General features: G+C 44.0%; 2 protein-coding genes across 3 annotated transcripts in view; both read right to left on the minus strand.

Moving 5' to 3' along the window:
• The window catches only part of nars1 (asparaginyl-tRNA synthetase 1), a 32,529-nt gene extending 26,603 nt beyond the window's left edge, over positions 1–5,926 (minus strand). The window contains exons 1-3 of the mRNA XM_055664779.1: positions 5,771–5,926; positions 885–967; positions 728–793 (exon numbers count right to left, since the gene is read on the minus strand). Coding sequence (XP_055520754.1) covers positions 728–793; positions 885–967; positions 5,771–5,816 — 195 coding nt within the window. The 5' untranslated portion in view covers positions 5,817–5,926. The remainder of the gene's footprint in view (positions 1–727; positions 794–884; positions 968–5,770) is intronic.
• Positions 5,927–14,260: 8,334 nt separating this feature from the next.
• Positions 14,261–23,118, minus strand: part of atp8b1 (ATPase phospholipid transporting 8B1) — a 136,925-nt gene continuing 128,067 nt past the window's right edge. For both annotated transcript variants that reach the window (XM_055664972.1, XM_055664897.1), the window contains exons 24-28: positions 22,359–22,442; positions 20,476–20,721; positions 18,812–18,950; positions 17,362–17,492; positions 14,261–15,216 (exon numbers count right to left, since the gene is read on the minus strand). In XM_055664972.1, the coding sequence (XP_055520947.1) occupies positions 14,989–15,216; positions 17,362–17,492; positions 18,812–18,950; positions 20,476–20,721; positions 22,359–22,442 (828 nt within the window). In that variant the 3' untranslated portion in view covers positions 14,261–14,988. The remainder of the gene's footprint in view (positions 15,217–17,361; positions 17,493–18,811; positions 18,951–20,475; positions 20,722–22,358; positions 22,443–23,118) is intronic.

A 23,118-nucleotide genomic window follows, 5' to 3' on the forward strand; every position in this document is an offset into this window, starting at 1 on the left:
AAGATGAGCCCATGACATCAGAGGGAAGATACAAACGTGGATAGAGGTTAGCGGGATTGCAGAAGGCAAAGAATGGGAATAAAGCGGGCTTTTCTGATTGTCAGTGACTTGTGGTGTTCCGCAGGGATTGGTGCTGGAGCTGCAACTCTTCACAACATACATCAATGATTTTGATGAGGGAATTGAAGGTTTTGTGGCCAGGTTTGCTGATGACACGAAGATAGTTGGAGGGGTACGTAGTGTAAAGAAAGTATGGACACAGCAGAAAGACTTGGACAGGTTGGAATAATAGGCAAGGAAGTGGCAGATGGAATACAGCATAGCAAAGTGTGCACTCATGCATTATGGTAGTAGGAATAAAGGCACAGACTTTTGGGGAGATGATTCAGAAATCGGAGGTGCAAAGGGACAGTGTTTTTGCCTTGGTGTTATACTATTTTTGTCTTGGTTGCCTTCAAAACCTTTCTGGCTTGATTATGAATACATTATATTCTAATTTACACTAACAACTATCCAAATGAGTTTACATTTCCTATTGATCAAACCTCCATTCCCATCTCCAAACAAGACCACAAACCAGAAGTCAAGCATATTGCTCAGTTTCAGAATAAGATACCACCATTTTATGCAGCCATATTACCCATTCAAACAAATCATGTTGCTTTATAACAAGGAGATGCTAGTGTATATTTTGCACAACTTTGTTACAAAAAAAACTTGCATTTACCTCATTTTCTTTTGGGGAATCAACATAAATAGTTGGAAATGGTTCCTTCTCTACTGTTTGTAAAGCCTATAAAAAATGTGCAGAAACAATAAATTATTGAGATGCATTTTCATGGAAACAGTAATTATTTTCAGCACATCACCGATTGAAATCTTACCCTGAGGGCTGTTTTAAATGGTTTTTCTTTTGTTCCTGTTCCAATTTCATCATCTCCTTCACGATCAGAGGAATACAATTCACCTGTGAAATGTCAAAATCAAAGTTATTTTTAAAAGTTTTTTTCAGTGTACATAGAACCAAAATGTACAGCACACAAATAGGCTGGAGAAAACAAACTAAGAGTCTCCATAATCTCCTTCTAGCTAATGTTTTCTCATCCAGGGTAAATAGTAGTGAACGTTATCTGTATCCTCTCAGAAGTTGCCTCATCCATCCTGAAATGGGGCGAACAGAACTGCACACAATACTCGTGACCAAAGTTTTATACAGCTACAGCACGACTTTCTGCCTTTTATATTCAACACCCCAACTAATCAAGACAAGCATGTTGTTGATCTGCTTTTAACACCCCACTCACCCGTGTTGCCACTTTCAGGGAGCTGTAAACTTGTACCCCAAACGTTCTATATAACGGTAGGCGGCGCGACTCTGGTCAGCAGCGGCCTCTGCAGCCCGTCCGCGTTATTATTATTTTTTGTCTATGTTTATATGTAGTTTTTGTTATTTTTTGTTGGGGTGTGTGTGTGTGTGTGTGTGTGGTGCGGGGGGTGGGGGTGGGGTGGGAGGGATGGGGCAACTTTTTAAATCTCCCCTGCACGGGAGACCCGACCTTTTCTTGTCGGGTCTTCGTTGTCGTTGGGGCTGCAAATGAGGAGCGGCCTCCAACAGAAAAAGCCGGGGACTCTGGTGCCGACTCACCTCACCGTCGCGGAGCTGGCCGAGTCCGGAGCGGGTGGAGCGGTGGTGGAGCGCTGCTGCTGCTGCCGATTCGGAGGCTGCAACTGCGGGTCTGCGGACGGCGGCACCGGGAGCCCGCGGGTCCCTGGAGGGAGACCGCTTTTCAGGGCTCCTGCAACGGCGACTTCTCCCGCCCGAGTTGCGGGGTCGAAGAGCTCCTGGAGCGGGACCTAACATCACCGACCCCGCGCGGCTTGGAATGGCCGCGGGACTCTGCGAGCGCACGCCGGGGGCTCTAACACCAAGACCCGGTGTGCGACCTCGCACCACCCGGCGTGGCTTTAATGGCCGCGGGACAATCGCCATCGCCAGCCGGGGGCTTTGACTTTGACATCGGGGGGGGGGGGGGGGGGGGGGAAGAGTGCAGTGGAGAGATAAGTTTTTTTTTGGCCTTCCATCACAGCAATGTGATGGATGTTTATGTAAAATGTAAATTGTGTTGTGTCTGGGGTCTATTTGTTTGTAATGTATGGCTGCAGAAACGGCATTTCGTTTGCACCTCAAAGGGTCCAAATGACAATTAAATTGTATTGTATTGTACTATACAAAGCTTCTAAACACTCTCCCGTTTACAGTATAATCCTCTTTTACATATCATCTCACAATGGTCCAGAGAGAACACCGTCAGCAGGTTCCTGCCCACATTTCCATTATCTACATTATGGATTCTTGAACAAACCTGTAGATGGTTTATGCATGCAACCTATAATGTAGCTACCTCAATACCACTAACCACGCCTTAGTTATCTCAGTATAATTGTGATATCTTCCCCCTTGCTCCTCCCCTGGTTCCAGTACGCCTGAAGACTAGATGCAGTCAGTACTGGGACGTGCCTTACATGTGCCTTTATTAAATACTCAGTAAAGTTACAGGTGTGCCAGACTTGACTTCTTTACACAACCCTACAAAATCATTCCTACCTCAACATTACAATGGACTTGCTTATATGTTTAATGTGGTGGCTGAGTCAATGTGGCTGTGATGCAAGCCAAGATTTTCTATTCCTGTACTTCACCATAATTTAATGACAAACTTGACAATATCCCGCTGAAGTATTTGACAACTTTCCTCACCAACCACAACTCTACCAATTTTTGCATTGTCTATACATTTACTCATCAAACCAACTACATTTCATCTTGAACATTAATGAATATTACAGAGGTCCCAGCCATGTGTCTTAATCTTCTGGATGAGTTTAACATCAAAAAATAATTCAATTGATATTGAGAGGGTTGCTCTCAAAAGCCTTATGGAAATAAACGTCGTCAATGTCTGCTGCATGACCCTTATGCCCCTGTCCCATTTAGGAAAGCTGAAGGGGAAGCACTCGTGACCTTGCCTGTGAGCCAAGGTCTCCATGTAGTGTGCGACACACACACACAAAAACACACACACACAGCGAAGGTGGGGGCCATGGAGAGCGGAGGAGCGATGTCTGCGTGATGAAGAGGAAGGAGAAGGGGTGGAGACAGTTATAAGAAGTTTAATAAATTTAACAGGCATTTTACCTACTGGCGGGTCTTCTAAGTCCTGAAAACTCCAATGAGCCAATCAAAATGGTCGGCCAGCTAAGGAGATTGCCTTCGACTGCCTGAAAGTAATTAGCGACCCCACTCCACTGGTTTCGACCAAGCGGCAACCTATTTTTAGTCAAGTCCGGTTTTGATTTTGTTGAAACAATCGAAGCAACCTAAATGAAGCCTCGATCACACGGAAACCACTTTCGACCATTATGGAGAGTGACCAAAACCCCCGGCGACCTCATGGAAACCTTGGGTCATGGGCAAAGTAACCAGAGGTTTCCTAAGTGGGACAGGGGCGTTAATCATCTTAGTTACCTCCTTAAAAATCCTAATCCAGCAATCTTAAAACATGACCTCTCCCACCACCACAAATAAGTCTCTGCTTTTCCATCCTAAAATCACATACAAAAAGTAATCCTCCGTCAGTTTCGCCACCTCCAACGTGACCTCACCACTCGCCACATCTTCCCATCTCCCCCCATATCTGCCTTCCGCAAAGACCGCTCCCTCCATAACTCCCTTGTCAATTCTTCCCTTCCCTCTCGTACCACCCCCTCCCCGGGCACTTTCCCTTGCAACCGCAAGAGATGCAACACTTGTCCCTTTACCTCCCCCTTCGACTCCGTTCAAGGACCCAAGCAATCGTTCCAGGTGCGACAGAGGTTTACCTGCATCTCCTCCAACCTCATCTATTGCATCCGCTGCTCTAGATGTCAGCAGATCTATATTGGTGAGACCAAGCGGAGGTTGGGCGATCGTTTCGCCGAACACCTCCGCTCGGTCCGCAATAACCAAGCTGACCTCCCGGTGGCTCAGCACTTCCTGCATTTTTCCTGCATTTAGCCTGTCCAATCCTTTAAGAATTGTATATGTTTCTGTAAGATTCCCTCTCATCCTTCTAAATTCCAGTGAATACAAGCCCAGTCAAGCAATCCCAGGAATTAACCTGGTGAACCTATGCTGCACTCCCTCAATAGCAATAATGCTGAACTCCCTCAATAGGGTGATTTCACCAAAGGTCAAATGAGCGTAGATCCCCCCTCACGTGACCGAAAATTTTAACTGGAGGACATCTCTCAGTTTGGTACATGTAAGTGAATGGGGAAACACGCACTTTCCCACCCGTTAAAAACATGGAAAACGGCCGATTTTTGAGCTGAAATTTTCTGTGGTAGTTGGGGCGACCGTGAAGCACAGCGACCTAAATTTTCAGGCAAAAAAAAAGATAGAAAGTGAGGTAATTACAAGAGGGAACTGAAGGTAGAAAGCGGCAGAAGTGAACAGCTGACAATTGCCGTGGTGATTTTAAGATCCAAAATATCGGGAATTATCACGTTTGCTCGCTGAATTTCATCAAAAGTAAGGCATTATTAACTTACTTTTGATGAAATTCAGCGAGCAAACGCGATAATTCCCGATATTTTGGATCTTAAAATCACCACGGCAATTGTCAGCTGCTCACTTCCGCCGCTTTCTACCTTCAGTTCCCTCTTGTAATTACCTTACTTTCTATCTTTTTTTTTGCCTGAAAATTTAGGTCGCTGTGCTTCACGGTCACCCCGACTAGCACAGAAAATTTCAGCTCAAAAATCGGCCGTTTTCCATGTTTTTAACGGGTGGGAAAGTGCGTGTTTCCCCATTCACTTACATGTACCAAACTGAGAGATGTCCAGTTAAAATTTTCGGTCACGTGAGTGGGGATCTACGCTCATTTGACCTTTGGTGAAATCACCCTATAGCAGTAACGCCCTTCCTCAAATTAGGAGACCAAAATTGCACACAATACTCCCGGTGCGGTCTCACCAAGGACCTGTAAACTGCAGTAGGAGCTCCTTGCTCCTAAATTCAAATCCTCTGGCAATTAAGGCCAATATGCCATTGGCTTTCTTCACTGCCTGCTGTACATGCATGTTTAAAGCCCTGTCCCAGAATGAACCCGTACCGTGGGACAGGGCTATTACTTTCAGTGATTGATGTACAAGCATGCACAGGTCAGTTGCATCTCCCCTTTTCCTAATCTGACACAATTCAGATAATAATCTGCTTTCCCGTTCTTGCCACCAAAGTGGGTAAACTCACATTCATCCACATTATACTGCATCTGCCCACTCCCCCAAAAAGGTCTGAAGGGTCTTGACACGAAATTCCTGCCTGTCCCGCTGAATTGCTCCAGCATTTTGTGTCTAAATGCAATGGGAGTTAGCCGGTGGCCGGTGCCCAACACGAACTAGATCAACCCGCTTGGGCGCGCCGTCTTTTTACCACCCCGGGGGGCAAGAGGAAGGGAAACCAGCGCGGAAGGTGACCGGCAGCGGGTCGCCCACCCAGGCGGGGCCGGGGCCGGGGTAGGAGCCGGGGCCGCCTGTGAAAGGCGACAGTCCAGTCCCGTCCCCCCCCCCCGTCATCACCAGAGAGGGGTAGACGAGCCAAACTCGCAGGCCGGCGATCCAGCTGCTCCCCGCTGATCGCAGAGCCGCATCGCATCGCATCGCCGGCCCGGCCCCGCCCCGCCCGGTGTCCCGGCGCCACCGGTGCCTGGCGCAGGGTAACCGGCCTCACCTAACGACAGCTTCGCCGTCTCCTCACACACGTCTCCGGCAGACATTGTCCGTGCCCGAGGCTCAGCGGCGGCTGCAGTTGATGTGACGGTCAAAGATCCTATAGCAGGTGACGGTGACGGCGGCGGCGGCCGTTTATCAATGAGGAGGCGCGAGGAGGAGGAGACCGTTGGGGGGGGGGCGGGGCTTGTGGGCCGGAACGTCATTGACCACCACCCAGAGCCGCTCTCTGATTGGACGAGCGGCAGCGTGGCGGACAAGAGCAGCTCGCGCCTGCGCACAAGGGAGCTAGTTGCTGCCGGTTGCATCAGTCGGAGGCGGAGAGGGGGAGGGGGAGGGCGTACCCCCTTGCTCCCAGCCAACATCACAAAATGCACCATTTGGTGCAAAGATCCTATAGCAGATCTTTGATTTGATGTTTGTTGAAACTGAAAGAAACCACTGCCGGGAAACAGCAATGTGAAAGAGAAATGAAACTGAAATAGAGTTCAGAGATAGTGTCAAGAGTGTTTTATTATTATATTAATTTTCACTTGCACTAGGAAGCTTTTAGTTGCTGTAGTTCATGGGCTCATTAAATGCATCAACACAACGAATAAATACGCCATTTATTAGTCATGATTGTAAACCAACCCTGATTGTACAAATCGAAATACACAGTGTAACCGTAGAAGTGCAAAGTTCATCATAGTTTGGTGCCAAGGTAGGGTTATGGTTGATGGTGCAGAGAGATGCAAGAGCCTGATGGTTGCTGCAGAGAAGCTGTTCCTGAACCTGATGCTCATGGTTCTCAAGCTCTGTCTGATACCTTCCTGGTGGGGGCAATGAGATGAGAGCATGGCCAGGATAGTGTGGCCTATGATTGAGATTAGCTGCCCTCTTGAGGGTGTGCTTCTGTACCCTTGATGGACACGACAACATCCACCACCATCTGCATGCTCTTCTCCAGTCTTGAGCATTCACAGTACTAAACCAGGCTGTGATGCAATCAGTCAGTATCTTTGGTCATTATGCTCTCCATCATACACCTACGGAAGTTCAACAGAGTAGCGACACGTGACATCTCCTCAAACTTCAGAGAAAGTAGAGTAGGATTTCTGAGCCCAAGACAGATCATGGCTCGAGGGGCCGAATAGCCTACTCCTGCACCTATTGTGTATTGCTTATCATCAGAGATATGCAATTCATAAATTCTTCAAATCTACGTAGCCTGGGAGAATGTGCAACCCCACACAGACAGAATTAATATGTCAGGACTGAAACCGGGTCTCTGGAGCCATGAAGCAAACTTCACCACTGTGCCAACCGAATTGCACTAATTATTGCACTAATGGAGTGTGACCTGATAACTCAGAAACACTGTCTCAGGAGATGAAGGGAAGCACACCTTTTACCACCTTAACCGCATGTATTGCAGCTTTGTATTTCCAATCCCAGATTCCTCTGTACTTTATGCTCCAATAAGCGAGTTCGGTATTCCGACTGCGCATGCCCGGGTCATAGGTCACTGGCTATAAAACAGTCTTGGCAATGGTGATGCTGCACTGTGTGCCGGCTTGCATTCCGTCCATGGTCAAGTTCAGCTCTCCGTCACTGCGGGTGCTGTTGGTCTGTCCCCTCCCCGATGTCCTGTCCCTGTCTGGAGGTGTCCGGGGTGGCTCAGGGCTGGCGGGGTGGCCCTGGACTTGCAGCCGCTGGACTCTGCCTGTGGTCGGCAGCCCACCACCTCCACCCCCCTCCCCTCAGCCTGACACTGAGATCCTGCTGAAGATGGGCAGCCACTGGGTTGCGGGTACTGTTGGTGATGGTGGTGCTGGCGGCAGCAGCAACCTCCTCCCCACTCCCTTGCCCAGCCCCAAGCCCAGAGTCTGGGCCACCTCCAACTCCAGGATGCGGCTGAAGGTCGCCTGCAGAGTGGCACAGTCTAGCGCCGGGCCGGAGGAGGCTGAGGCCAGGCTGACGCTCTGGTGAGGCCGGGGCCCTCGCTCCTCCTTGGGGTTGTGTATGAAGTGGCAGCGGGTACCGTAGGGGCAGAAGCCAGTGGTGTGCAAGGTACGGCTTGTACTTTGCACACCACCGGCTTCTGCCCCAACGGTACCCGCTGCCACTTCATCCACAACCCCGAGGAGGAACCGCTATCCCAGGTACGACTTGTACTTGAGGCCGTGGGCGAATTGGCACTTGTAGTTGGAGCGGGATTGGGCTGAAGTTGGGCTGGCTGTGGGTTCTGTGGGTCTGTAGCCGCTGGTGCTGTTGGTTGGTCCGGTGGGAGAGGCGGAGATGAGGCGGAGGTGAGCTGGGGTTTGCGCTTCTCCGCTGTGGGCCTCAGGACCGGTGTCCCGTCCGGATGGGGATGGGACACTCGAATGGGGGGGGGGACGACCGGGGACGCTCCAGTGGTGGTTCGGCAGCACTTGCGGTCTACCCCCCCGCCCCCCCCCCGCAACTTTGGAGTAGTGTATTCCAAGAATTGAGTATCCAGATCTGCCCTATTTTGGTCCATCTTTTTCTTCATAACTGAAATAATCCCAATGACTTATTTTGCAGCCCACTAAACTGACACGTAATGGAATGCCTCATATGTTGAATCACTCTTTTTGGGTAGAAGCATTCCATTAGATTTCAGTATTTAAGTAATCCAGTCCAATTGGAAAGTATCAAAGGTGACTGATGGGTGAAAACTACATAGGGGTTTACCATAATCTCTCCCTTTTTGCCTCTTTTCTCATGTGGGATTGTAGCTGGAACATACTCGCCGATAATCACCCATTGCTCCGTTGCAGTTTAATATTTGGTTGTACTTTATCCTGACACACATTCCATCACATACCACTAATCGGAAACTTTCTCCATTTTAGAAAATCTAATCCAGTAATGGAAACAGTAAAGGGAAAAAGAAAAAAAGAAAAATCTAACCCAAACCTGAAGATCCCTATCACTCAAATCTTCTCCCACTGTTGATCGATTTGATTCACCCTCGTTCCCCAAACCGCCGTGGCAATTGGCTCCTTAATTTTTCCAAAAACATACAGGTCCAGAAATTCATGTCCCTTGTCCTTCAATATTACCCTCATCAATATTGGCCAATTAAAAGCACCCTAAAAAACAATGTACAGTTTTTGCACATTTACATAATTTCTTAAGTCTTTATGTCTCGCACACACATCAGGTTTTTTTGGAATACTCAGTCTCCAAACTGCGTCTGACGCCCAAGGCCCATTCTATCAACAACCTAACACCCACTTTTTTGTTTAAACTTTGTAGTCTTCTATTCAAGAATGAGGATTCCAGAACTGCTCTCTTTTGGTCCATATTTTTCCCCATAACTGTGAAATGATCCCTTATGACACATTTTGCAACACACAAAACCTACATACCACACTTCCTCAAACTGATATCATCTTTTCATATTTACAAAGGGGAAATCATGCTTGACTAATCTTCTGGAATTTTTTGAGAATGTAACTAGGAAAATGGACAATGGAGAGCCAGTGGATGTAGTGTGCCTGGACTTTCAGAAAGCCTTTGATAAGGTCCCAGATAATTCAATTCAATTCAATTCAACTTTAATGTCATCGCACAAATACAAGTATGAGTACAACGAAATGCAGTTTTGCATCAGTCCGTAGTAGTTGTGCATAAAGAAATAATTTAAAAAAAATAGAAAGAGAAAAGATACAGAATAATAAAAAAAACAGAATAATTAAACAATGGGGATGGAGGGACTGGAGAAATCTATCCGCGGGACTCCGAGTTCAGCAATGTGATGGTATTATTGTAGAAGCTGTTCCTCATCCTACTAGTACGTGACCTGAGGCTCCTGTACCGCCTCCCTGATGGGAGGAGGGCAAACAGTCCATGGTTGGGGTTAGTGGGCAAAATTAGAGCACATGGTATTGGGGGTAGGGTACTGACATGGATAGAAAATTGGTTGGCAGACGGGAAACAAAGAATAGGATCCCTTTCAGAATGGCAGGCAGTGACTAGTGGGGTACCGCAAGGCTTGGTGCTGGGACCGCAGCTATTTACAATATACATTGATGATTTAGAGGAGGGGATTAGGGGTAATTAGCAAATTTGCAGATGACACAAAGCTGGGTCAGTGTGAACTGTGAGGAGGATGCTATGGGGATGCAGAGTGACTTGGACAAGGTGAGTGGGCAGATGCATGGCAGATGCAGTTTAATGTGGACACATGTGAGGTTATCCACCTTGGTGGCAAAAAAAGGAAGGCAGATTACTATCTGAATGGTGTCATGTCAGGAAAAGGGGAAGTACAACGAGATGTGGGTATCCTAGTTCATCAGTCACAGAAGGTAAGCATGCAGGTACAGCAGGCAGTGAAGAAAGCTAATGGCTCTTCGCTCCACAGATGCTGTGGCACCCACTGAGTTTCTCCAGCATTTTTGTGTACCTAAAGCTAATGGCATGTTGGCCTTCATAACAAGAAGAGTTGAGTATAGGAGCAAAGAGATCCTTGTGCAGTTGTACAAGGCTCTAGTGAGACCACACCTGGAGTATTTGTGTGCAGTTTTGGTCACCAAATCTGAAGAAGGACATTCTTGCTATTGAGGGAGTGGCGGGACAGTCATATGTTGAAAGAATGAAGCAACTGGGCTTGTATACACTGGAATTTAGAAGGATGAGGGGATTTTATTGAAACATAAGATTATTAAGGGATTGGACACTAGAGGCAGGAAACATGTTCCCAATGTTGGGGGATCCCAGAACCAGGGGCCAGTTTAGGAATAAAGACTAGGAGATGAGGAAAAACGTTTTCACCCAGAGAGTTGTGAATCTGTGAAATTCTCTGCCTCAGAAGGCAGTGGAGGCCAATTCTCTGGATGCTTTCAAGAGAGAGTTAGATAGAGCTCTTAAAGATAGCAGAATCAAGGGATATGGGTTCATTAAGTCTGCTTCTACACAATACTTGCTTCTATCCAATCACCGTTTTCTTTTTTTATTTACTGCTGTATTCCAATACTTCTCTCTATTAATTTAGTTTAAAGTTGTCCATGAATCACAGCTGAGATGTAACTCACCCATCAACAAGGATAGTTTCTTCCCAGGTGATATCAGGCAACAGAACTGTCCTTTCACCAACTGGTGTACGATTCCAACCTCATTGGATACTCTTAAAGGAATTTATCTTGCAATAAATGTTATACCCTCTATCCGATATCTGTGTACTGTGGACGGCTTGTTTGTAATCTTGTACAGTCTTATCATTAACTGGATAGCACACAGCAAAAAGCTTTTCACTGTACCTCAGTACATGTGACAATAATAAACTAAACTCACTGTTCAAGGTAAAAGGTGCGTGGGTGTTAAGGTTTCAAGGTTAGTTTATTGTCACATATACCAGTTAAGGTACAGTGAAATTTGAGTTACCGTACAGCCATACTAAGTGAAAAACTCCAAGACACACACCCACATAGAAGTTAACATAAATGTCCATCACAGTTGATTCCACATTCCAATTGTTCAATTGCAGGAGGAGGCTACTAAAAGGGACAAAGAACGAAGGAGACAACTTGGATGTGTACTGGATTGTATGACTGGACTCTGGACCACTCCAGCAGGGCAAACATGCATTACAGATTCTTTGGCAGTATGGGTTACAGAATGTATGCACAATGCAACCCATTGTGGTGCGAGGGCAGTAGGAGACTCTTTTGGCTAATTGGTAGCATCCAAGATTACAAACTTTAGCTCAGAAGGTAAGCAATAGTCGCCTGGTCTGCCAGAAATACAATCCAGGGAAAGGAATAGGATGCGAAGAGGGAAAAACACCATTGCCTATGGGCCCGTTCGAGACACTGACACTTCTATATTGAATTAGAAAGGTGAGAGGGTTATAAGTATGTACTTGTCATAGTCGATGTATTCAGCCGGTGGATCGAAGCTTATTCAACCCTTGATAATAAAGCGGCTACTGTTGTCAAGGTGTTAATGAGAGAAATTATCCCTAGATTTGGCATCCCTATTCAACTTAGTTCAGATAACAGTCCACACTTTATTGGACAAATCAATAAATAATTTTATGAACAGCTGGGGATCCGGCAGCAATTGCACTGTGCTTATCGACCACAGGCTGCTGGACTTGTAGAATCAGACCCTTAAAACTAAATTAGCTAAATTAAACGCAGAGACTGGACTTGGTTGGATTAAATTACTCCCCATAGCTTTATCTCAGATGAGAGTCACGCCTGTAGGGAAATCTAGACAGCCCAACTGAAATTGTTTATGATAAACCCTGAAGAACACATTGGAATCAGAATGCAATGAAAATAATTAACTTCTATCATAGGACTGCGGAGATGACCAACTACATTCTAGCTTTGACCAGAGCATAGAGGGACTCACACTGTAGAGTAAAAGCAGTCTCTAGTTGGATGCCTTTGTTAGCAGCTTCAACTAAAGTTAAACCTGGAGACCATGTCCTTATAAAGAACTGGGTAAGGAAAGGATTAGAGGTTCACTGGGAAGGACCTTACCGGTTCTCCTAACGACCACAACAGCATTGAAAGTTAACAGGAGGAATGCGAGGGTACATCTTCATCACTGTAAGAGTATCATTGGAAATAGGGACTAGCTTACTTCATTCCAGGTTCTCTGAGAAACTTCATATTCTAAGATTGTTAAGGGCTTGGACACACTCGAGGCAGGAAACACGTTCCCGATTTGGGGGGAATCCAGAACCAGGGGCCACAGTTTAAGAGTAAGGAGTAAGCCATTTAGAACGGAAACGAGGAAACACTTTTTCTCAGAGAGTGGTGAGTTTGTGGAATTCTCTGCCTCAGAGGGCGGTGGAAGCAGGTTCTCTGGGTGCTTTCAAGAGAGAGCTAGAAAGGGCTCTTAAAAACAGCAGAGTCAGGAGATATGGGGAGAAGGCAGGAATGGGGTACTGATTGGGGATGATCAGCCATGATCATTAGAGTGAGTTGTTGGAGGTTAAATATTAATCATCCATTTTTAAATGAAGTTGATTAGAATGTGTGAGAGTACAAAGTTGTACAGTTGGAAAGCAAAGGAGAGGGGAAGGGAATGAATGAAATCGTAGAAGCATATTGCTGTAAGCTACAAACCAAAGTTTATGTAAAGTTTTCCTCCTATTTATTCCTCCAGTAATTACCTCCAATTGTAGACATTACTAGAAACATAGAAAAATAGGTGCAGGAGTTGGCCATTCGGTCCTTTGAGCCAGCACCGCCATTCAATATGATTATGGCTGATCATCTAAAATTATTACCCTGTTCCTGCTTTCCCCCCCATATCCCTTGATTCCTTTAGCCCAAAGAGCTAAATCTAACTCTCTCTTGAAAACCCCTACCTTGCCAGCTTGTGTAGCTATTTTCACCTTTTTTTCCCTTTTCATATTATTCTTAGATTACTTTGGTCCTCAGCCCTTTTTAGGAAAGCGATTAAACAGAAACTAAATTTAAACTGATATGTGCACTCACTTCAGCCTCAATTTGACATGCAATGCCGAGGGTTCCCTAACCTACATCCTTTCCACTACAGGAATTTAATGTTGAAAGAGTGCATCGTTTTTCAGATGAATTCGTATCCCCCCCTTCCAAAACGACAAGAGTTTTATTTAAACCCGCTCCTGCTCCATTGCCGTAGGTGAAGAGCACTGAAATCTAAAGTTGTGTGAACCGAGTGTCACGCACAAGAGAAGCAGCTGCTAGGAAACTCTAAGGATAAGAAATACGCTAATTTGTGTTGATTGATAGTTTTCCTTATTAGCTTTGAAAATGGAGACAGTAAATTTGAACCCAAGAATTTCCATCATATGTAACAGAATTAAACATTGAATTGTCTGACTAGAGTCATAAAGTCACACCGCATGGAAACAGGCCCTTCGACCTAACTTGCCCATGCAGGTCAAGATGCACCAGTCCAGAACCAGGGTCCACAGCTTAAGAATAAGGGGCAAGCCATTTAGAACGGAGACAAGGAAACACTTTTTCACACAGAGAGTTGTGAGTCTGTGGAATTCCCTGCCAGGGCATATGGGGAGAAGGCAGGAATGGGGTACTGATTGGGGATGATCAGCCATGATCACATTGAATGGCAGTGCTGGCTCGAATGGCACCTATTCTGCACCTATTGTCTTGTCTACACTAGCCCCACCTGACCACATTTGCCCATATGCCTCCAACCCTTTCCTATCCACGTGCCTATCCAGATGCCTTTTGACTAACCAAAACATTTTCACACAGAGGAACCAAAGTTCCTATAATCTTTTTGGCTCTGCCTTTAAAAAATAAAAAAAATGAACAAAAAAACAACCAATTCTTAAATTCTATTGTTGCCAATGCCAAGCCAGTTTCCAAATGATTTGGTAATCTTGCGGTTTTCCTTGGGAGTGAAGACCAGTGATAACAACAGGTGTTAAAGGCTAATGGTATGAATTTGAGATTTTTAGAATCCCGTCATGAATTTGTGGTTCAACAAAATATGTTGAAATAATTAAACAAAAATAACTGAATCTTACATGTTTAATTATCCTTATTTAGTACAGAAAATAATCCTGAAAATATACAAGCATATTATCTAACGCTTCAAGGCAAATAATAGTTTAAAAATGAAGAACATTTATGCTAAATATTTAATTATCTTTGAAAAAAAGTTAAGCTCAGAAAATAAAAATGGCAGTGCAGATTTTAAATGTTACTTCACATCTGGATTTCAGAGTTTGAATAATGGAAATATAGAATTCCATTTTTAATAAAATTCTATCATATTTGGTAAGGCATTAAAGGTGAAACATTTGGTAATTCACAAATGCTAATAAAATTGAGCAAAGAACATAAATCTACATAAATGTTAACATGAAAAACACCAGTTGCTCAGGTAGTTTCTGCAAATCAATAAAACAAAATTCTGCTCTTTTTTGTATTATTCACAACAGTCTCATAAATGAAAATTCATAAAATGTTGCCACGTAGCAACAGGAGATTAATGCTTGGAAAACAGATAATCTCTTCTTTACATTTTAAATATATTAGTTGGCCCCTGCAGAATAGATTTCCTTGTCTTTCTTTTGTGCAAATTGGAAGGATTGCAGATCTCACAACATGGAAAGTCATACAGTATATTGAACGTGTTGGAAACTTCCTCCACTTGATCCTGAGATTTAAAAAAAAGTTTTCCTCTCTGTAATTTTTTTTTTCAATAAAAAATGTCAAGAAGTCAAATGGAGTGATGTCTTCAGCTTGTATTGGCACCAGCCGTCTCCTCTGTCTGAGTTCTGATACGTGGTCTAGAGCGTTGTCCTTTCTTGTGGATGCTGCGCCCGGAAGAAATTAAGTCAGCATACCCTCGCTGATGTGAAAACGCATAGGCTGATCGACGAACAGATGCATTCCGACGGAAAGTACTTGGCCGACCTGGTTTGGGCAAGAGTTCGATCTCGTACTTTTTGCGGTTCATTTGTATCTGTTGAAAACAAAATGATATTATTCTTCTTTTGCTAAATCTTCTCAGCATAGAAAAAATTGACCTTTTCCCAAATTAGAAATTTTTCTGTTTTATTTCACAACTATGCTCATTTTGATAATGCAAATGGTCTCCCTTTGCTACTCTTAACTGGTTGCATCCTTAAAGACAAATGTGTTATCTGTTCTCCCACCTCCCTCCCAATCTCTTGTTGGACTTGCCAAATAATGATATAAAATATTTTATCCAAAATCTATTTCAGGAATTTAAACACCAACAGTTCGAACCTTCTCTAATATGTTCTCAGCGGGCGAGGCAGCATCAATTAGCAATGTTACAAAATGTTGAGATTTTAAAAAATCAAGTCTGCAATTTATCGCATCAGATAAAGCATAAAAAGAAGTTTAATATGACACATGATTCACTTTCATATCTTCAGTATTAAAAAAGGTTATGGCTATTTTCATATTCAGAAATTAGCATCTTGTTCCCTATTGCTTTTCAATTGACTTAACACAAAAGCTGTGATCGAGGACAGCCAAAAGCCCATAACTTTCTTAAAAATTAAGAGAACTTAATGAAATTTTCAGTTATTATAGATTGAAGCATTCTGAAACAAAGATAAAAATTCTTACTTGGATGACCTGAAATTAAAGCATATAATCAGTTATGCTGAAATATGCTGAAGGTGGGTATTGTAACATCACTACATCTATGGAGCGAAGGAAATAGGCAACGTTTCGGGTCAAAACCCTTCTTCAGACTGATGCGAGGGTGGTGGTGGGGGGGGGGGGGGGGGGGGGGGGGGGGGGAAGAAAGGAAGAGGGAAGGGGGTGGGCTGAGGGAGAGCTGAGAAGGGGAGGAGAAAGCAGGGGCTACCTGAAATTAGAGGAGTCAATGTTCATACCGCTGGGCTGTAACCTGCCCAAGCGAAATATGAGGTGTTGCTCCTCCAATTTACAGTGGTCCTCATTCTGGCCATGGAGGAGGCCCAGGACAGAAAGGTCGGATTCAGAATGGGAGGGAGAGTTGAAGTGCTGAGCCACCAGGAGATCAGGTTGGTTATTGCAAACCGAGCGGAGGTGTTCGGTGAAGCGAACGCCAAGGCTACGCTTGGTCTCACCGATGTAGAGCAGCTGACATCTAGCGTAGCGGATGCAATAGATGTGGTTGGAGGATTATTTGTTGTATGTGATGTGATGGCTGGTAGGGTGGAAGGTGAGGACAAGGGGGATTCTGCCCTTGTTACGAGTGGGGAGGATGGGGAGTGAAGGGTTTCGACCCGAAACCTTGCCTATTTCCTTTGCTCCATAGATGCTGCCTCATCCGCTGAGTTTCTCCAGCATTTTGTCTATCTTCGATTTTCCAGCATCTGCAGTTCGTTCTTAAACTAAAATGTTCTCATCTTTCTTTTGGTCCCTGGGCAGATGTTTGGCTGCAGTAAAGTTTCATTCATTGTTTCTAGTGACTTGTTGACCAGAGATACCTTTGCAATCTCAGCCTGTGCTTTAATGAACTGTAATTTTAAATTTGTATACCAGGATCACAAAAAGAAACATGCCCAAAACCAGCTACAGTGAAAAGTAGAAAGAAAATCTACAAAAATTCCTAGTTAAAGTGGAGCGAATGACCTCCTCCTCCTGCATCTATTTTCTATGTTTCTATGTTTCTATAAGACCAAACCTGTGATACCAATGAATTCAGAGCTGGAATAGGCTGTCACTCAATTTTGGTGCCATTTAATGTCGTGGCTCAGCTAATTTTATGCTTCACATTCCCATCTACCCACCGATCTTTCACTAGTTGCTTGTCTAGAATCTATCTAACCTCTGCTTCGAACAGAGAAGAGAATTAAAAAACTCAATTCTCACACTGAAAAAAAAAAAAAAAAAATCACACATCTTACACAGGAAATTCCATTTATAAAAAACAACCCTTAGATTCACATGCAAGAGGAAACATAATTTTAGCAGCATCCTGCCAAGGTTATTCAGGGTCTTTCAAGATGGTTTATCTTTAAGTTCACAAATTAGCTATTAGCTAGTTTAAGAAAAATGGAAACTGGATTTTAAAATTAAATTGCAATTGTACAAATTGTGAAGATAAAATTACTGCTAGCGCTTTGGCAAGTACATTGTTACTTACTTTATCGGTTTCTGACGGGTTCACTACCCGAGACATGAAGCGGATGGCCACAACAGGAAGAAGACAGATTGCTACAGTTAAAATGATAGTCAACCATAGATATGGCTGTCGAAGGGCATTGGGAGCAGCACCTGTGAAGTATATAGTGACATTATTATAGTGTTATAAACCAAACAGAAGTTCAATTAAAAAAAAACTTTTCTCCAACCAATTTTATTTGGAGCCTTGTGGATGGAGAATATATATTAACCTTGTGCTTTACCAAGCCCCGGACAAATCGTATTTTATCTTCAAACAATAAACAAACTGCTGAAGGTACTAAGTAAGTGAAGAAAAATTGGGAGTTCCCAGGCACATTTGGAAGGAAGAGGGCCTAGAGCTGCAGTTCCTCATGACGGAGTTTCTCCAGACCTTAGTTTTTTGCTTAAAATTCCAGCATCGACAGTCTCTTGTGTTGCCTTGTATTTAAAATACTTCTTAACCAAAACGTTTAAATTGTTACATTTCATCGTGATGCAGTTTAATTCAAACACAAGCAGAATTATTGAGCCTTGTGAAACAATCCTGAATTTTAAACATTACTAGACCAAGGGGGACCCGTTGCATCCCGTCTCATCAACTCGCGGTTGCAGGGGGGGGGGGGGGGGGGGAGGGAGGACAGGGAGGGGGGGGGGGGTGCAGGGGGTGGGGGGGGGGAGGGGGGAGAGAGGGGAGGGGGGGAGAGGAGAGAGAGAGAGAGAGAGGAGGGCAGGGGGGAAGGGGGACAGGGGGGGAAGGGGGGCAGGGGGGGCAGGGGGGGAGGGAGGGGACAGGGAAGGGGGACGGGAGGGAAGAGAGGTGGGGGGGGGAAAGGGGGGGAGAGAGAGGAGGGGGAGAGAGGGGAGGGGGAGAGAGGGGAGGGGGAGGGGGGGGAGAGAGAGGGGGGGAGGGGGAGAGAGAGGGGGGAGGGGGGAGGGGGGGGGGGGAGAGGAAGGGGGCGAGGTGGAGGGGCGAGGAGAGAGGGGGGTAGAGGTGAGGTGGGGGGAGGGAGCGAGAGGGAACGTAGCTGGGGGGGCGGGGGGGAGCGGGTTGGAGGAGCAGGATAGGAGCAGTTAGCAGCTTGAGGGAGCGGCGGGAGGGAGCGGGGGGGTTGGGGGTGCAACGGCCAGCCGCAGTTGGGTGTGTATGGCCGGGCCATGTAACTCGCAGTATTGCATATTGAAAAGTCTGCGCGCTGGCCGCAAGGAGAATGTTCTTCATTGTGAACGCCGGTGACCTCCAGTGACCTCGGTAAATAATGAACCAAATTTTCAGATGAGGGGAATTTTGAAATCACAAGGTGAATCTCTACCGGAATATGTAAACATTTATCTGTTACCACATCGGGTTTCGGAGGAGATGTGAAAGAGAAACAAACTAACGAAGAGAGTTTTAATAGTTATCTGATATAATACTTCAAAATGTCACTGACCAGTAAAAGTAAAACCTGATGGGAAAAGGATGTGGATTCCTGCACTGTGAAGATCAAACATGATTGCAAAATATAAAACGATACTTCCAAGAACCGAAAAGGCATTGACAAATGTCCAGTAAGAAGTGTCCAGGGCAATCTGCCAAAAAAAAGTTAAAATATTTAATACAGACATTGTCCATTTGATATTCTCTATTAAATAATCTATGAAATTGGCAAAACATAAAATTTGGTGAACGACATTCCTGATTACGTGATATCAGGATTACATGATATTAGTTGTTCTCAATCATATTTATTGTTTTTTGATGATTGCTAATGTGTCTCATTGGTTAAGGAGGCACATTAGTCCTTGTCTTATTCACACAGGTCCAGAGACCTCAAGGCGGTGTCACCCGTTTTTGTCTTCATAACAGCTGCAGCTTCTTGCCAAATGTAATTTTATTGAAATTCTCACAAATGCTACAGACCACAAACTTTATGTCAATGGAAATCCCCAGCACAAGTTCTGCTTGCAAAATTGAAATGATCAAGTTATAATCATGGTATTTACATATCCATACCACAATCAATTACTAAAATCTTATTGTTACTTAATGTGCATGTTCTTGGTGCTAATACTATATTTTTGTATTCCCAAAATATCGGGAATTATCACGTTTGCTCGCTGCATTTCATCAATAAAGATAAAAAAGTCAATAATGCCTTACTTTTGATGAAATGCAGCGAGCAAACACGATAATTCCCGATATTTTGGACCTTTAAATCTCCACGGCAAATGTCCGCTGTTCACTTCCGCTGGATTGGCACCTTCAGCCTCTTTAATTTACCTTAGTTTCTATCTTTTTTTTGGACTGTAAATTTAGGTAGCTGTGCCTCACGGTCACGCCGACTGGCACAGTAAATTGCAGCTCAAAACTGTCCGTTTTCGATGTTTTTAACGGGTGTGAAAGTGCGTGTTTTCCCATTCACTAACATGTACTGGATGTATAGCATGTCCTCCACTTGAGATTTTCGGTCACGTGGGTGCGGATCTACACTCCAGTGACCTTTCGTGAAATCACCCTATGGAGAGAAGGTAGGGATGGGATACTGAGTTGGATGATCAGCCATGATCATATCGAATGGCAGTGCAGGCTCGAAGGACCGAATGGCCTACTCCTGCACCTATTTTCTATGTTTCTATGTTTCTATACAAGCTCTTCCTCCCGTGTGTTAGTTAAGCAGATCAGGAGGTTCCAAGGTTCATAAGTTAATAAGTGATAGGAACAGAATTAGGCCATTCGACCCATCAAGTTTACTCTGCCATTAAATCATGGCAGATCTATCTGTCCCTCCTAATCCCATTCTCCTGCCATCCCCGCATAAACCCTGACACCTTCAGTTTACACGTTTGTCTCTGCTGCTATCAGTCAGAGTAACAAGGGAGAAAGTTTAAGCATTCTTGGTGAGGGTGGAAACAAAGGCACTGATCAATGATTAATTTGAACAATTTCTTCTGGAAAGCATGCAAAACTATGGATGGCAATAAACAAAGAATGTTGACCTCACATCCTCATTCACTGCTAATCACTGGCAAGGAACTCAAGGCCAATTGAACTCAAATCTATACCAAGGTTATCTATTTTTGAAAGAGTGGATGAAACCATGAAACATCTACTTACCTGGAAATTAACAGCTATGATTAGAGAGGAGGCTGTGGTGACTGCAAATGACTGATAATCTGTCGGTGCCTCACCATCCTGACCCATTGTTTGAAGGAAGGCTCCATATGGTACAAAGAAAATGATCATGGATACAATAATGCCATGAAATAAGCTGAGAAAGAACTTTGTAAAATTGAAGTAAGAGCCTTTTTGCCCTGGTATATAAAGCTTTGGAAACCGAAGACTCAATTTATCTGTAACATCCTAAAGAGAAGGGAAAAGAGGGAAAAACTGAGCAAAATGGATAACTATAATCTAAACTATACCATTGAACAGTGCAAGAGAGATAAAATATGCATCTTGTGGCATAACATTTCTGCTATTGTGACCATTGGTGATTTGGCCTGGAAGTGATTTGGGCTTTGCCAAAATATTCTCCCCACGGGATCAGCATAGTCAATGAGCATGCACAAACTAGATCGATATTGAATTGCTGAGAAAGCAATAAAACTGCAATAGGAAGATGGTACAAGTGCCTGAAAACTATGACCCCCGTGTTCCAGAACAGCTTCTTCCCAGCAACTATCAGGCTCTTGAATACTAGACTTTATTTTGGTTACACAGCAGGTTTTGGTTTTGCAATATTATAGTTGGGTTACCTGATATTGCCAATTATGAATTTATTGTATATGTACGTTTTTTTGCATTAATAGGACTTCAACTGGGTTTTTGACCTGTCGTTAACTCAACCATAGAAAATGAAGGGATGACCTGATCGAGAAGTTTCAAATGCTATAAATTGATAGGATAGGGAAGGACAAATCGTTTTCCTGCACAGAGAAACTAAGATGAACTAATCTTAGCGGAGAAATCAAGAGGTGTTAAATCCACATGGCAAGTGGAAATCCAAACTTTCTGAAAAAAATTAAATCTAAAACTGAACTTTAATCCACATTGAATAACATTAAGTTGACCTGTAATTCACCAACTCTTCACATGATGCAGAAATAGCAAAATTATTTGATTCATAGCAAAAGGATTTGATTCATAGCAAAAGGATTTGAGTATAGGAGCAGGGAGGTTCTACTGCAGTTGTACAGGGTCTTGGTGAGACCACACCTGGAGTATTGCGTACAGTTTTGGTCTCCAAATCTGAGGAAGGACATTATTGCCATAGAGGGAGTGCAGAGAAGGTTCACCAGACTGATTCCTGGGATGTCAGGACTGTCTTATGAAGAAAGACTGGATAGACTTGGTTTATACTCTCTCGAATTTAGGAGATTGAGAGGGGGTCTTATAGAAACTTACAACATTCTTAAGGGGTTGGACAGGCTAGATGCAGGAAGATTGTTCCTGATGTTGGGGAAGTCCAGGACAAGGAGTCACAGCTTAAGGATAAGGGGGAAATCCTTTAAAACCGAGATGAGAAGAACTTTTTTCACACAGAGAGTGGTGAATCTCTGGAACTCTCTGCCACAGAGGGTAGTCGAGGCCAGTTCATTGGCTATATTTAAGAGGGAGTTAGATGTGGCCCTTGTGGGATCAGAGGGTATGGAGAGAAGGCAGGTACGGGATACTGAGTTGGATGATCAGCCATGATCATATTGAATGGCGGTGCAGGCTCAAAGGGCCGAATGGCCTACTCCTGCACCTAATTTCTATGTTTCTATGAAATCTGGATTTTGTTTGCTCCAAAAGAAAGAACTCAATTTGAAACATTACAGGCATAATGTAAAAGTGTGATGGTCATGGAACAATATTGAATACTTTTGTAACTTTGTCTACGCTATACATGGTGACTCTTTGCATACTAGTTAATTGCATGGAAAACAAAGATTTTCACTGTACCAAGTGCGTGTGGCAAGAAAGAATCAATCAATTAATATTCAGATGGAAAGTACCTGATCAAGCACCCCAACAACCAAAACTGGAAGACTGCTGTATAGGACATTGTAAAGGGTGATGAACCAGTTTTCATATGCAGTCTGAAAATGAGAAGAGAATACATGAGATTCCCTTAATTCTCCAAATCTTATCTTATGCTGCAACATATGAGCGAGAATGCAAATGCCTGCTTGTGCGCATGAACACATTTAGAAACAAAAATATGAACAATTATGAACAGTATTTGCAGCAATGCAGAGCACAGAAAACATAACTACTGAAGTATTATCAACATAAATTTTTCAAAAACATAATTCATCCTGACTGGATTGGATCCCTATTGAGCACATCCCCTCAATCTAAACAACTGACATCAATATTGGTGCCTTTGTCACAGCAAGCCAATATTATTATCATGAGGCTTGATAGGTTGAGTTAAAAAATAAGAAAGGAGCAATTACTTTAATGAGATTATATTATAGGCCAAATAGCCAATTGGGAGAGAGAGGATCAGATGTGTAGACAGATTGCAGAAGGATGCACGAACCACAGGGTTGTTGTTGTGAGAGATTTTAGCTATGGGTTTAACTGTTCTGCTTGCTGACGCATATTGCAAAACTAAAGATGCCGCCTTGACTGAATGATTGGAGCATTGTGTACAGATATCGGTTTCTTTTTGCGTGATGTTATTATCTGTTATCTGCAGAACCAAAAGCGCCTATGAATGGGTCTGAGTAATGTAATTTAGGTGGTTTTGATAAAATTGCAACTCCCTGA

This window comes from Leucoraja erinacea, chromosome 1, assembly GCF_028641065.1.
Source record: "Leucoraja erinacea ecotype New England chromosome 1, Leri_hhj_1, whole genome shotgun sequence".
NCBI classification, from domain to species: Eukaryota; Metazoa; Chordata; class Chondrichthyes; order Rajiformes; family Rajidae; genus Leucoraja; species Leucoraja erinaceus.